The sequence below is a fragment of the Pygoscelis adeliae genome, unplaced genomic scaffold, assembly GCF_000699105.1.
Source record: "Pygoscelis adeliae isolate BGI_AS28 unplaced genomic scaffold, ASM69910v1 Scaffold1, whole genome shotgun sequence".
Lineage (NCBI taxonomy): Eukaryota > Metazoa > Chordata > Aves > Sphenisciformes > Spheniscidae > Pygoscelis > Pygoscelis adeliae.
The window spans coordinates 2,261,662-2,275,978 of record NW_008824051.1 but is presented as its reverse complement, the minus strand read 5'-3'; the positions used below and the strand labels follow the sequence as shown (position 1 = coordinate 2,275,978).

Here is a 14,317-nt window from a genome sequence, read left to right as displayed (position 1 = left end):
AGTTGCCCATCCACGACTACAGGATTCCTTTCCTCCCCTTTCAAAGGGTAGGCAACCCACAATGGTATCTAGAATTTGATAATGTCTAGTAAGTAGATGCTTTCCAAGGCTAGTTTGAAAGTCCTCTGTTTCTGCAATTCCCACTCAATTTTGGGTTGGGTTTTGTTGGGTTTTTATTTCTCTTTACAACAAAGTAAGTACGAGGACACAAACAGTTAACCACCAGGTGTTATAACTAAAAGAAGATTTTCACTCTGCATTAGATGTCCCCAGTATTCAGTGGGCTTATTTAATTACTGTATCTGTAGGATGAAAATCGTCCATCCAAACATTCTCCTTTGTTCTGCTTCACTGTTACATGGGTTTATTCCCTGCTTTCTTTACTGCAGAGACGTCCAAAACCAAGAAAAACATGGCCTGCCTCAAAAAATTTCGGATCTTGGCTGTTCCTGAAAATTCAAAATTATACACAGCGTGTTTCCCTGCCCCTTATCCTGGCCAATATCTTCCCCACTACCCAGCCTCTAATGCTGGGCTCTCACTTGTACAGCTGCTGCACTTGCCAGCATCTCCGGGGTCTCGTGATCAGTGCTTTGAATGCAGTTTTTGTACACGCTCTGCCTCCCTGAGCCGAGCAGCATTCCTGGGCACCGGCACTGCTGCTGCAGGCGAACATCCTCCAGGCAAAGGCTGCAGGAACGGGATTGCAACAAGCCCTGGCCGAAGAAGTCTCCAGGCTGCTGCAGCCCTTTACCTGCTGCAAAATTATCTTGCGTTGCCATGGCGGGGGGGGAGGCGATGGGCTCTTTGCAGATGAGAGTCTACTCGATATGCTGCTGGTCGCTGGGCCTGATACAGCTGCCAGTGGGTTCCCCTGCAGCATCAGGAGCCTACATGGAAAAATAACACTGCTAGTGCAAGTGACAGTCACCGATCCCTGGCATTGCCCTGCCTGCAGGGGTTCCTGTGTATGAAACTGCTCAAGTCAGGTGGTGGTAAAACAACATAAAAATATATCCAAGTTATGCATTTTCCACATTCTGTCAAAATCATGGCCGTAAGGTCCAAATGCTGGAGGAAGACTGCTGTCGGCACAATGGGGGAAACATAACTCCGCCCCAGCAGCTGCTCTCCCCATGGCTGTATGAGCATGGCAGCAGAGGCAAGTCTCTCACTGCACCCACAACTGTTGGACCCAGCGCAGCGCGTTGGAGTTTTTCCCACTGAGCTCAGCACTGCTGCTGCAGCAGGAGCATCATTTCACACAGGTGATAACAAAGAGCTGTAAAGCCACACTGGACTTGCCCCAAGAACAACTGAAAAAAGAGGAGGTTCCTTAAATGTATTAGCCCATTTCTTATGGCCTAAGTGAGAGGTAAGAGGAGATTTTGCAGAGCATACCTTAGGATAAGAGGTCAGGATGGTAAGCCAGCAGTAAAATTCCTATAAATGTCAGTAAGTACAGAAGGATGCCAATGTGAACTGCTTTTGAAAATCCACTCATAGTTGCCTCTAAAGCTCTGCAAACGGAACGACTATCACATGGTAGCTAAGTGCAGCCAGAAGGATCAATCACAGACACAGTTCAGTTAAATTATTACTGAAGGAAAAATGCCTCTGCACTCGATGGAAGAAGCAAAGGCAGGTCCCTATTAATGTGTTCTGTAAGCTTCAAACAAATAACAAAGAATGCCTGTACAAGGACTTTAGGTACCCTACTATCAATCAAACTTACAATCAGATAAAATGCTATCCTCAAGCAAATTTCAATAGAAATTGTTCATATCGCAGCAAGGCCATGTACTGCTCCACCCCCTGCCCAAGAGGTTTAACTCTGCTGAAAAGCTGTCATCTGGAGTAAAGCAAGTGATTTCAGAAAGGCTGGAGATAGCTGAGACAGTTAACCCACTTCTGGCTTTCACCCTTTTTGTTAGTCTAGGTAAATTCACAGAGACAACTTCAGGTCAAGGAATGAAGGTGCTTAGAGGGTTTTTAGAGCCTAATTCCCATTACTTTCAATGAAAGGCAGGCACTAAATACCCTTAAAAATACAAATGTCGGTCTATTTGGACTGTGTACTTTAAAACAAGGAATGGAGGTATCATTGTGAGTGGGACTGGGGCATAAAGCAGGGAATAAGGTATATTTTCTTTAGTGTCATTCCATAGGATGAATATCTAAAAAATACACCAGTGGCAATTTTGGCTGGTTAAGATCACCTCCTAAATGAAGCTGAGCATGCCCCATTGCTTAAGGTATTAAAAATATCCAAGAGAAAGCAGTAAGTACCAGAAATGAGTGTATCCTGTAGCTAGAATAGAAGGCTGCCTCTGCCACTGACTTACCCTGTAACACAAAGCCAGGCTTTCCATGCCTCAATTTTGTTCCTCTGCCAGGCTGTCCTACCTAAATGCTAGCACGCTATAAAGTGTAATTAGGAAGGGCATTACTTATGGCACCTCCATGGCCCCCAAAGCCTTCATTGCCTAAATTCAGGGCACAGTTCCTAATTCAGGCCAGCTACATGATATGGAAAACCCCAAATGTACAGCTATGTAGGGCCACCCCTTTCTCCCTTGCACTGAAACCACTGTAACCGGAATGATAATGGAAGAGCAATTTGCCTGCAGCCTGGGGAAAGTGTGGGGTGTGCAGGATTCATCTTCTGCCACTGCTGATAGGAGCATGGAAAACAAGCTGGTGCCATTCTCTGTACAGAGAACAGTAGCAGTGGTTCACTGCTGAGTGAAAAAAAGTGTTAGAAAATGGCTTTCTGAAGAGGAAAAAATGGAACACAGCTGCATTTGAACAGCTCCAGGCCCTGGTGATGTTTCAGTAGACAGTAACTGGTACTCCTTGTCATCCTTCTGCTGGGTTAATCAAAAGGAAATGCATCCTCTGGGATTTTCAGCTTCTTTGGATCATTAGCACCCAGTAAATGAAAACAGAGATTATTTAATGCTATCATTACTTACTTTCCCAACTAACAAGCTATTTCTCTGGTGGCTTCCCAGCACAGCAAACATACAGTATCATTATATGAAACATGCCAATGCCAACAACCCTACAGAGCCCGTCAGGATTGGAGCCGCTGTGGAGGTTGAACCCAATAGCTCACCAGCCAGAGGCTTGTTGTGAGGATAAAATGAAATTGGAGTGATGACAGCTGTTTGGGGTTTTTTTGGCCCGTGGATTTCAGCTTACAGGGCCATAATGCATCTGTAGTTTTTATGTAGAGTAAAAAGCCATCACCCAGTGGAACTGGGCAGTTTCCCCAAGCCTGTGGGAGAATCATGAGGCAGTTCCCTGTGCTACTAATTGTATCTCTCCCCACTTTTCTAAGTTCTTGGTGTCAAAGCCACTTAGGTTAGACACACAGCTCACAAGAAGTGCTCCTCTATCTTTCTGCACAATGATCCAAGCGAGTTTACACATCCAAAATCTGTTTTCTATTACCATTGAACTTACTGTTTTGAGGAGTTTCTGAACCAGCAAACTTGCTTCCTCAAATATTTACTGTGCATGGCAAGGAGCACAGACAAAAGATGTAACGTGAAAAGCATCAGCCACATGATGCTCTTTTTACAAGTTCTGCCCTCAGCTTTCATTTGGAAGATCTTAAAAGTTCAATGCCCCTATCAAAACCTCCTGCAATGGCTGTTTCTCAGCAGAGCAGGGCTGCTCAACCATGAAACAAGAGTTACCGCAAGCAGCAGCTTCCCCAGGGCGGCAAATCAAGAGTTAGGAATAAGCTGATCTGAATGCCAAACCTCATTAGCTCCTTCAAAAAGCACTTGAACAATCCCTCATTCCAGCTCTAATGAGGTGGTGTGCTGGACATCACGGTTATTTGAGTACTGTACACAGGTTTGCTCCCACTGAGCACTGCGATGGTCTCCACTGGAGCTGTGGCCAAGGGCGGTTGTTCCCAAAAGGTGGGTGATCGATTGCTCTGTGGGCTCCTGTGACTGCTGGACACAATGAGGCAAGAAGGAGCCAAGTACACTGACACACCTTCGCCTTGAGCATAACCCAGCCTCGACCAAAAGCGTTGAAAAGTTTCCCCTCCTGACTGAGGCACTTTGAAGACGACCCTGAAACTGCAAGATCCTGAGCCCATGCATGGGTTTGCAGAGCACCTCATGCAGAGAGGTCCTCACCCTGAGGGGGTTCCAGGTGCTAATGCTGTATGAACATAAATTAGCTGACACGAGTAATGCTGCAGGGGCTAGCGCTAGAAAAAGCACGCAATATCAGCTACTGCTTCTCTTCTGAGAGCAGGTCTTCATGGCACATAGGATTTCTGCTATGAGGGACTCTAGGAAAGGCTCTAGATGCTGAACACTCAAGGCTTGGGTACAGAAGCAGTCACAATCAGCTCCTTGAACTAATATATTCTCAAATTAAGTCCAACCAGTGGCCCATGTCTTGAAATGTTAGGCCAGCTGTCTGTCAGCTCACATCAGCTTACGTTTCTTGTAAAAGCATTTTCCTTAGAAATATCAGGCTCATCTTCCTCGGTACCTTCTTCTCAGCTGCCTCAGGGAGAGGGGTCTCCCACCTCATACTCCTGTGTGAAGCCATCCCAGAGGACTACTAAGATATGTTCCCTGGCCAGTAGTTTTCTCCTGGTAGGGCCCTGCATACTGTTCCACACATCTTTCATAAAGGCACAAACCAACTCCAAGCACTCTGACTAGAGCAGGTTTCCACAAACAGCTGCATAAATCCAAGATAACTCCAAGTGAGCATCCTGAGGGCTCTGTGCTGTTCCTGTGTAATCATCAGGCAGGGAAATTCTCAATGATCTGAAGCGATTTCATTCAGCTGCAACATGGGATCCGAGTTTGGTATTGAAATTTTTCATTATGAGTAACAAGCATTGGGAGCACGAGGTACAGGGCTGACATGCAAAAGCAGGAGCATATTCTCTAACGAGACCAGTTTAATTGTCCATTTTATTACTTTTATATCTATTCCACTAAAGTCCCAGTACTGTTCTTAGTGCTGTATGAACCTTGAAGTACAACATTTCCCACTGCTCAGAATTTATTCCCTGGTCTTTACAGTATTTAAGCACCTCTATCTTGTTCAGGGCCTAAGTTCACCATTCAAGCATCACTGAAATATTTAAAGCTTCCAGTCACCTAACCTACAAGGTATCACCTAACTCCACAGGCATTTAAATCTCTAGAGTGCCCAAGTGTCCATGGGCTGATACATGCTAAACACAGGGGCTGTCTTGCATCTGACCTGCTGCTCAGAGCCCCACACCATGGTGCCCAGAGGACCCAATGCAGGATCTTCAGTCAAGGTGGACAAATGCCTATTTTCCAATACCTACCAGCTGGCAACATCTACCTTGGGTGAGCTGGAGGCCACTAAGAGGTAAAGGAGTAAAAGGCTGTCTCTGCAACAAACTGCAATGCTTACAGGGAGGGGAACAAAAAAGAGCTGCCAGATATGAACACACAACACAGTAGAGCTGGCTGACGAAACCTTGCAATGGTTTGGCTCACTGACCTGACAGAAAACACCATGTTTCCCAACTTCCATCACCTCCAACGTCCGAAAATGAACAAAGCCGAAGAACTGGCATGAAAAGTGGAAGACTGCAGAAGCAGGGCTAGCTCTGCTGCCGATTCATTGCCTGGCCTGCAGAGAAATAGAAATATAAATCTTAAGGCCAGAAAAAAGTTAGAACATATAAATGTGACCTCTGCAGGCCACAGATTTTTAATAAGTCAACTTTAGTTTCTTACAGGTCGATATCTCCAACTGAAAAATGCAAATGGTGCTTGGAAACTTTGCAAAGCTCTCAAAGGCCCTGGGGCGACGTTTATTACGCAAATACAAATGGTTACCATTGTCATTACAGCAGCGGTCTCTGCAGCAGAGCCCCAGCTTGCTAAATTGCTAGGGGTGAGGGAGCATGGATATTACCAGGAAGAAAGGGAATGAAAAAAAAGTGCAGCAAAGGCATTCCCTCTGGTGAGAGAAAGAGAGAAACAGAGGGAGAAAGTAACCAGCAAACACCTCTGATAATGAGCAGAGTCCCTGTATCTCAATCTTTCAGAGAGTTCGGTTTGTCCTCCTTCTGCTGCTGTGGCAGGCTGGCATCTCCGCATCCCAGAAAGAATTCAAGTTGCGTTAGACTGTGGATCTTCCCTCCTCATCCTCCTACATCCTTCCGAGTTCAAATTTTCAGAGAGTCATACTTTTAGTAATAAACCGCTGTGAAAACAGAGGCTAACCTGGAGGCAAGTTTGTTCATCAGAGTGATATTGCTTTGGGACTAGACATTTACATATCAGAGAGCCTTTGAGCTCCCTAAAGTTTGCTTCTCCTCTCTTTGCTTGGAGTAAAATGATTCCACTTGTCCCCCACATCCTTTGCAGTGAGGTGCCAAGGTTAAACTTAGTGAAACACAGCAATTTAAACCATGGCAAGAGCAGACTTGATTACCCATCCTGCAGGCATGAACTGTCACCCCCAGGAGCCATATAACACTGACCTAAACCTCAGCAGGGGCCTGCTGAGGTTGAAAGTTGATTTGAGTTCGACCTTCCTTGATTCTACCTGGAAAATAACAGTGTGAGCCCAGGAAGGACCAAAGGTGCAATTTTTGCTTTTTGGCCCCAGTCAGAGCAAGGGGAGTTTGAGCAGGAGCTGAGCAGGGACTTGGACTTTGCCCACACACAGCAGCAAATGGAGCCCCAGGAGCCCGAGGGCAGCACCTGAGACAAGGTGGGAGCTCTCGCTCTGCCTCCAGTGGCAGAGGCCAGGCTGTCGCTCTTCTTATGAAGAGGAACTTCCCTGTCAACAAACCATCCTGTCTGCTCTGCAGCTCCCGCCCGTCCTCCTCTCCCCTCCTTCCATCTGCCACCCCAAGCATTGCTTTTCTTCCACACCTCCCAGGACTATGTCTCTTTTAAATGACACCCAAATGCTCCGGCACACAGATGGAGTCACCCAGCAGAAGCTTCCCTCGTGTGGCTTTAAGACTTTTCAAAACAACTTTTTGAAAAGAGAAAAATAAGAAGAAAAATCATCAAATCTTTCTCCCAGATTTTATTGCCTTCTGAGAGAGACGCTTGCACCAAGCAACCTCCACCAGAGCACAGTAAAAGCAACCCCTCTGCTTGGCTCCTGCTAGCCCCTGCTGGAGCACCACCTTAATAAGAAAGCAACAGCACACGAGACAGGGCTATCCACCAACCTCCTTCACAAACACGTATGTCCTTCACTTTGGAAATCTAGCTCCACGTTGTTAAGCTTGTAATCCCCCCAGGAGCTGTAAAGCCCTGCTGTGGGTTGCCTCCCACAAGGGAACGAGGATTTCTTCTGCTCCAGACCCTGTGTTTCCAAAACTGGAAGCAGGGATGGCCATTTGTCAAGCTGGACCCCTTCTCCAGGAGGACAGCAGGCTCCCCCTTCCAGGTGTACGAGCTTAGCAAGCAGTGTCACATACCAGGAATAAACAAGGCTGCATAGCAACCACTTCTCTGAAGAAATCTTGAGCGTGAGATGCAAGGAATATCTTTTGCCTGCAGGGCTGGCAGGCAGCTCCCTGGGTGCTGCAGCCGCAAGCACCCAAGGGACCTCAGCAGCACCCAGACCTTCAGACAGGGACACACTCTGAACTGCAATGTGCTCCCGATCCCTCCCTGCCTGCTCACGACCGCTGCGTGAGAATCATCCCTAAAGCTGTGCACAACGCACAAGCAAACAGCAAAGTATGCATCTGCTGGAAACTTATAAAAGGGAGGGGAAAATTTCCACCCCCTTCACTGCAGGATTTGATGACATCTCTGCACGGTAAATTGCTTAGCTAGGCAGTGTGAGCTTGGAGCCCCTCTCAGTTAGATCGGTGTAAATCCATACCAGCCCTACATAAAGCACCACATTCGGGTAAGATTAGGAAAAGAGGAGAACTAATTCCTTCAGCCTGGCCCTCTCCAACATGGCAGTCACTGCACTCTCCACTAAATGCTGCCAAACTGCAATTCTCCACCACCGCCATTACAAATATTTTATACCTCTCCCCTGTGCTGTGGATAATTATGCAATATGCAACACAGAGCAGAAACTTAGTTTTGCTACTGTGTGTGTTTTGTTGTTGTTATGCTAACTCAAAAGCTACTTTCAAATGTAAAAATAATAATTATTTTCATCATTTCCATGTCTAGTCTGGAAATCTTCCATAACAAGGTCACTGCTGGCTGTTTTTACAAACACCCGTGTACACAAAGAGAGAAATTTTGTGCAGAGGTGCAAGGGTTCACTTGAGGTTCTCTGTTAACCATGAGGAACAGCAGCTTAACCTGTCTTTACAGGTGTCCACATGAGTATTATGAGAAAAGGGATTCAGACACTAAGCAGCAAGTCCCGAGCCATTGTACCCAACCTGCAAGCCAACAGATAAGTGGGAAGGGGTTTTTAGCTGTAAAAATGTGCAATAATTCAGCTCCTACAGGAGAAAAAAAAACCACAGAAAACCATCTGCAGGAGTTAGCAATCCTTCTCCAACTAGCAAAGGCAGCACACGCAGCCTGTTGCAATTTGGAGAGGTGACTGTCACCTCACTTGGTAAAAGCAGCAGCAAAGCCAAAGGGAAGCATCTTCCTGTCACTGCCGAGCCACCCCGTTGGTACTGGCGCTGTGGGAGTAAAGGATTCAGCCTTACAATGAGTCACCTTAAACCACGCATTTCTCTCAGCTTCTCCAAGGCTGAGTAATCAGAAATGTGAGAAAATAACCCTATATATCACAGAATGGCAGAAGATGAGCTGACTGCAGCAAATGGGTCTCCAAATATGACATCTCCTGCATGAAACAGGAGAATTCTCCCAAATGGCTTCTCCCTTTTGCTACAAACAAGAGGCAGAGGACTGCCCTCAGACCCCAGCACTGCTTTAGACCTCAGGACACACAAGGAAAATTCTGCCTCAGCCGTGTTGCAGGCTTCAGACAAGATTTAATCTGCTCCAGCTCCTGTCTGCAAAGCAAGCATAGCAGAAATGCTGCTTGTTCACTTTTCTCCGTATTTTCTTTTAAGGCAATAGACCCTTTAAGGTAGGGAATTGTCTCTTCCTACACGTGTGTACATCATCTAACAGAGTTGGTCCCGCTGTCAGCTAGGGACGTTACCATAAAATAGCGGTGGCGGTAGCTCTTCAAAGGACTTTCCCTGATACAGTGTTTGGTTGTTCCCTTTAATTAAGGGGCCAGCAATGAGCTACCAGCTCAGCTCTAGTGAAAAAGTTAAGCTCCTGGGTGTCTCAAAATTAGCAGTTCTACAGGGAAACAGCATTAGCAGCACTGAAAAGTGTGACCCTTGTTAAATCACCAAAAGTGACAAAAGTAGAGCAAAGATGGTCAGCTGGTCAGACTAAGACGACCCAGGATCATCTAATGTCCAGTCTCAGGCCCTGAGCACCTGCTTACGCTCTCTTTTCTTTTGGCTCAGTAATACTGAAGCTGATGGGACAAATTCAACAGAAGAGAAACTTGAAAGCCTACATGTTTAGCCTTAAAAACAGTAAGCCAAAGTTTTATTTCATCCTTTCTAAAAGGAAGAAAAAAAATTGCAGCCATAATCAGGGAACAGAGTACCTTCCCTCCTGAGCCTAACGTGTCTGACCCACTTCACCTCCAGCAGTGTCACCCACATGGCCGTGCTCTTATGTCACCTGCACACCCTGTAATGATGCATTACCTTACATGGGGAACGGGCAGTGTCCATGTGCTCACATGCATCCTGGAAATGAACCTGGTGATGGCTGTCACGCTGTTCCTTGAGACAGCCATGGGATAAACCTTGCTACGAGGTCAAACCCGCTCTCTCATCCATCCACAGCACCCCAAACACCTCCGGCAGTCCCCCCTGACAGAACAGTCCAATCATCCCTCACAAGTTAACAAAACAAATTGCCTTGAAATCCCCTTTCTCTAGACATGAAGCATGGCCTCTCTATTTCAACAAACACATCTTGGACTTATTTGGCTAATCCTCTGCACTCTGCTTTGATGCCTCAGGGCACCGCAGGCAGGAGCACAGGGCTGAGCAGGGCTTTTCCCCCTATCCGCAGCAGGGACAGAAATCATGCCACCTTACAGGCTTGTATCCAGAAATCTGCTCAGCTATTCCTCTCAGCGCGTTTTCTTTCACATGGCATGCTCGCTGAGCAGCACGGCCCTTCGCAGCAGCCTCCTGGCATGCAGGCAGCTTCTTTTTTGTTCACAGGAACCTCTGCTGGATTGGGAGCCCTTGGGCTTTCCCCATAGCAACCTCATTTGGGCATTGGGCAAGGGCAATCGATACCACGTGGCATCTGAGCCTGTGAGGGCAACGGCCCAAGTGCACAGAGTAAATGTTAATTAGAGCCCAGCAGACAGGTCTGGAGGCGGTGAGCTTACACAGACCTTTTTAAAATGTTCATTTTTATCAGTCCTGAATTCACAGTGATAGGAAAAAAGAGAAAAAAGCTGGACAGACAACAGGAAGAGGACAGATGCTGCTGTATCTGCCTTTCCCCATCTGCCTCTGTTTTGCCCAGCCCTGGGGAGCGTCAAGACCTCCCTGGCTTTTCCTTATTCATTAGACACTGTCCCCTAATCAGCAGAGGCCCGAGGGCTTTGAGAGGGATACCACCTTTTGCAACCCTTCCTCCACCAAGTGCTGTCATGAAGAATAAATCAAATTATCCAAAGAGCGACAAGAGAAGTGTGCAGGGCATGCACCTCAATGCCATGAAAGGCAAGCAGAGAGGAGCTGTTAAGATATAAAAACATGCAAGGTAGAAAAACCTGCAGCTTCAGCATCTGCATTTTCAGAAGTCTCTGTTGCAGTGGAAGACGTCCGCACTGCTGCGTGCTGAGGCCAATGCCTGAAACAAAAATCTCAGAAAAACAGTGCTTTGGTTTCCTTAAAGGAGATGTGTTTTCTGAACAAAGCTCATGAAAGAAAACGGGAAAGGAAATGACAACTTTACACTTTAAAGCATAAACACACTCAGAAACACTAAGGCCAAGTAAAATTATGACAGTAATACTTTGGACTCATAATTATATTACAGCTTCCCTCTGATGAGCCCAGAGCAGCTTGCATTGCCACAAGTGGCACTTAATACCTCTTCATGAGGTGACTCAAGCAGTGTTAAAATACACTGGGAAACTGAGGCAGGCAAAAGCATGCCAAACCTCACTTAGGTCCTCAGAGTAAATAAACTGCAGTGAGACCAGCAAAACACAGCTTCTCTTGATCCAGCGACAACTGTCTGTGGCAGGGTAGCAACTGGGATTGGGTCAGCTGGAGGAGAAGATGCTGAGGTGTTTCAAAAAGAAGTCTAAAACAACGTAGGGTTTAAGGGCACTATTCTCATTTACAGAGGTACTGTATTAAGAGCTGCCGGCTAAGCATTATCAGAGCTTTACATGTGGGGATCAGGGGCTTTCAGACTGAGGGATAGAGTACCTTGACTACAGCTTGCCAAATTTTTTTGATGGAGAACACAGTGATTCCACAAAACTGGAATTTTTGTGTGATCACAGTGATCACACAAAATTGGTGCGATCTGTGAAAATGTGCTTGTTTCAACTATTTCTGTAAAATAGTAATTTTTAGACCTGAACATTTGATATTTTTTCTCAAATTCTTCCATGTAATTATAAAATTGTCTCCATTCTAAGTAACCCTAATTCTACGCAGTGAAAACCTACATACCAGCTACCTCAGACACATTTCCAGATCAGACCTTCTTGAGACAAAAGCCTATTTCCAGTGCTTCTTCAATATAGCAGTGGAGTTGAAATTGCTGTATGCCTGGGAAGTCATAGAGAGTATTTTAACTTCTGTAAGGGTTTTAAAAAGGAGTTCAGGATGCTTCTTCGACACTCATGATACAAAGGGATGCAGGCAAATAAGCTCCGAGCTGCAAGTGTGCCCTAGAGGACAAGGACGAGGTGTCCCAGATACTCAAGCACATCACAGCCCCAGTCCCCAAAGAGGACCTACAAACTGGAACAGACACCTCCAGCCTAAACACCTAAACAGCCCAGTTTAGGATTGCCCAGAGGCCCTCTAACACCCTCTCATGATCCAGGGCACTGTACACGCACTGTGCTTTGCTACCTAATTCATTCAGGTTGATGTGGTCCTAAACTAAGGCTACTTGGTTCCCCATGTTGCTAATCTAGTTAACTGCATATTGGCTAATTGCAGGCTTTAACTCTCTGCCAAGCACAGCATCTCGCCACCTGTTTGCTTTGGCTACCTGAAGAGTCAGCAGCCACATGAAGCTGCACCTCATCTGGGGATGCAGAGAAACCAGCTGCTAGCGCCTGCTGTCTAGTGCAAGTCTGCATTTCATTTGCTTTACCATAATAGAACTGTTATTATATAATGGGGTGGGGGAAAGTAAAACCAAAACAAAAAATGCATCATTGCCTCAGGACACTCTCCACAAACACAAAGTCTCGGGGCAGATGCATACAGGAGAAAAAAAAGAAAAAGAAAAAAAAAAAGAAAAAGACCCTGGTTCTTACACAGGCATGTCCAAAAGCAGGGTCAGTGAGCCAGTTTGATAACCCACTGTATGCAAATACACCTCTCATATTCCTGAGGGTTAGATATGACTCAAAAGGCCAAAGCTTTCTCCCCAGGTTTACCAGAATTTAGCCCAAATAATTTTGAAAACTGAACCCAGCTGCTATGGTTTTTATCAAATGCCCAGTCTCCCGAACGTCAGCATGGGTACCTGTCTGTTGGAGGCAGACCTGGGCTGGTGCACCTCTAAGTGGGTGGGCAAAGTCCATTAGCTCCACCGACGCTGTACCATGGACTACTATTACAGAGCAACAGGCGGTGCTAACTGCAGCCCTGCTATACCCACTCTGCTGCCTTGAAGTGCAACTGCAAGGGTTACAGGCCCTGATGACTTGCTTTTAAGTGCTTCAGCGAGCTACTGTACACAGTGAGGCAGCTGCACAACATCAAAGCTGCACACAAAAAAAAAAACCACTTTCCCACACCACCACATTAAAGCCAAGGCAAGAACCACGAATTGAGCCCCAGTGATGCAGAGTTCAGTCCTCAGACTTTAAAATCCCTCTGCTCCTACAGTAAGATTAGTTGCACTTGTCCCAAGAGCCCCATTTTTCCCCTCAATACCATTCATCTGCTGAGCAGAAAATCAGTCAGCACAGTTTGCAGTGCAGGGCTGAGGCTTCAGGACTGCGTTTCTGATTTGAAGGGCTTACAAAGATTACAAGCAGAGGACACACCACCTCAAAACCTGTAAAAAAACAGGTACATTCATGGTAACAGATACAGACCACCACGGAGATGAAGGATGAAGGTGCAGGGTAGACATGTTTAGAAGCCCATGTTTGCCCACGTTTTACCAGGTGGCAGCCACCAAACCATGTTTGGGATGCTGGACCTGCTAAGCCCTCTCAGTACATAGCGCAGCATGGGTCAGACAGTGGCTGACCCTGAATGCACTGGGGGAAAAGAGACACAGAGAAGCAGAGCTGTTTCTTTACTTTAAGTCTTACAAACAGCTGGAAAAGATCTTGTTTCATTCATTTCTGAAAAAGAAAAAAGTGTGATCATTTGGATGGAAAAATAAAAGCGCTAGCAGATGAAAAGATTTGTTCAGGCTATGGAAAATCCATGCAATGAAGGTGATGGAGATTTGAATTGGAGATAGAGACAAGAGAAATTAGGCCTGCAACTCGTTTTACCTGCCTTCAACAGGTGAAAAACACTTTCAGCTTCCATGAATCCCTGATAAGAGCTTGGCAAAGTGCATATCGTGAGCTGGAGTATATCCCAGACTCACAGGCAGGTAACAGTCTGGAGGACGTCATGACAAAATAAACATGGAGACAAGACATGATGCGGAAGGACCCCATTTCCTTGTTAACAGCTTTCCATTCAAATCCTCTACGGTTCCAGAAATTAGCTGCCTGAGCACTATGGAAAGGTAAAATAGGCACAGGCTGGTGGATTTTTCTTAAAAAAAAAAATACAAAATGCGAGTATTTACAGACCACAATAAATTCATGGAGAAGACTGCAGTGGTAGATGGATATATTCCCCTTTTCACCTTCACTATTTTAAACAAAACTCTGTGCCTATGGTGGAGAAAAAGTTTTGTATGGCTACCTTGAATTTAACTTGTGTGAAAGGGGTGGTGGGTTTTAGCTTTGTTTCGTTTATATAGCTGCTCTTGAAATAAAATTGTATAGGATGCAGTTCTGCCTCCTTTTCCCTTCATTGGACCTGCTGGGTGGGGGAAAAATAGTGGGAATT

General features: G+C 45.9%; 1 protein-coding gene across 1 annotated transcript in view; it reads right to left on the bottom strand.

Annotated features, from left to right (window-relative positions):
• FAM179A (family with sequence similarity 179, member A) overlaps positions 1 to 782 on the bottom strand; it is a 29,798-nt gene extending 29,016 nt beyond the window's left edge. The window contains exon 1 of the mRNA XM_009333622.1: positions 755 to 782. Within this exon, the coding sequence (XP_009331897.1) occupies positions 755 to 782 (28 nt within the window). The remainder of the gene's footprint in view (positions 1 to 754) is intronic.
• Between the last annotated feature and the right edge of the window lie 13,535 nt (positions 783 to 14,317).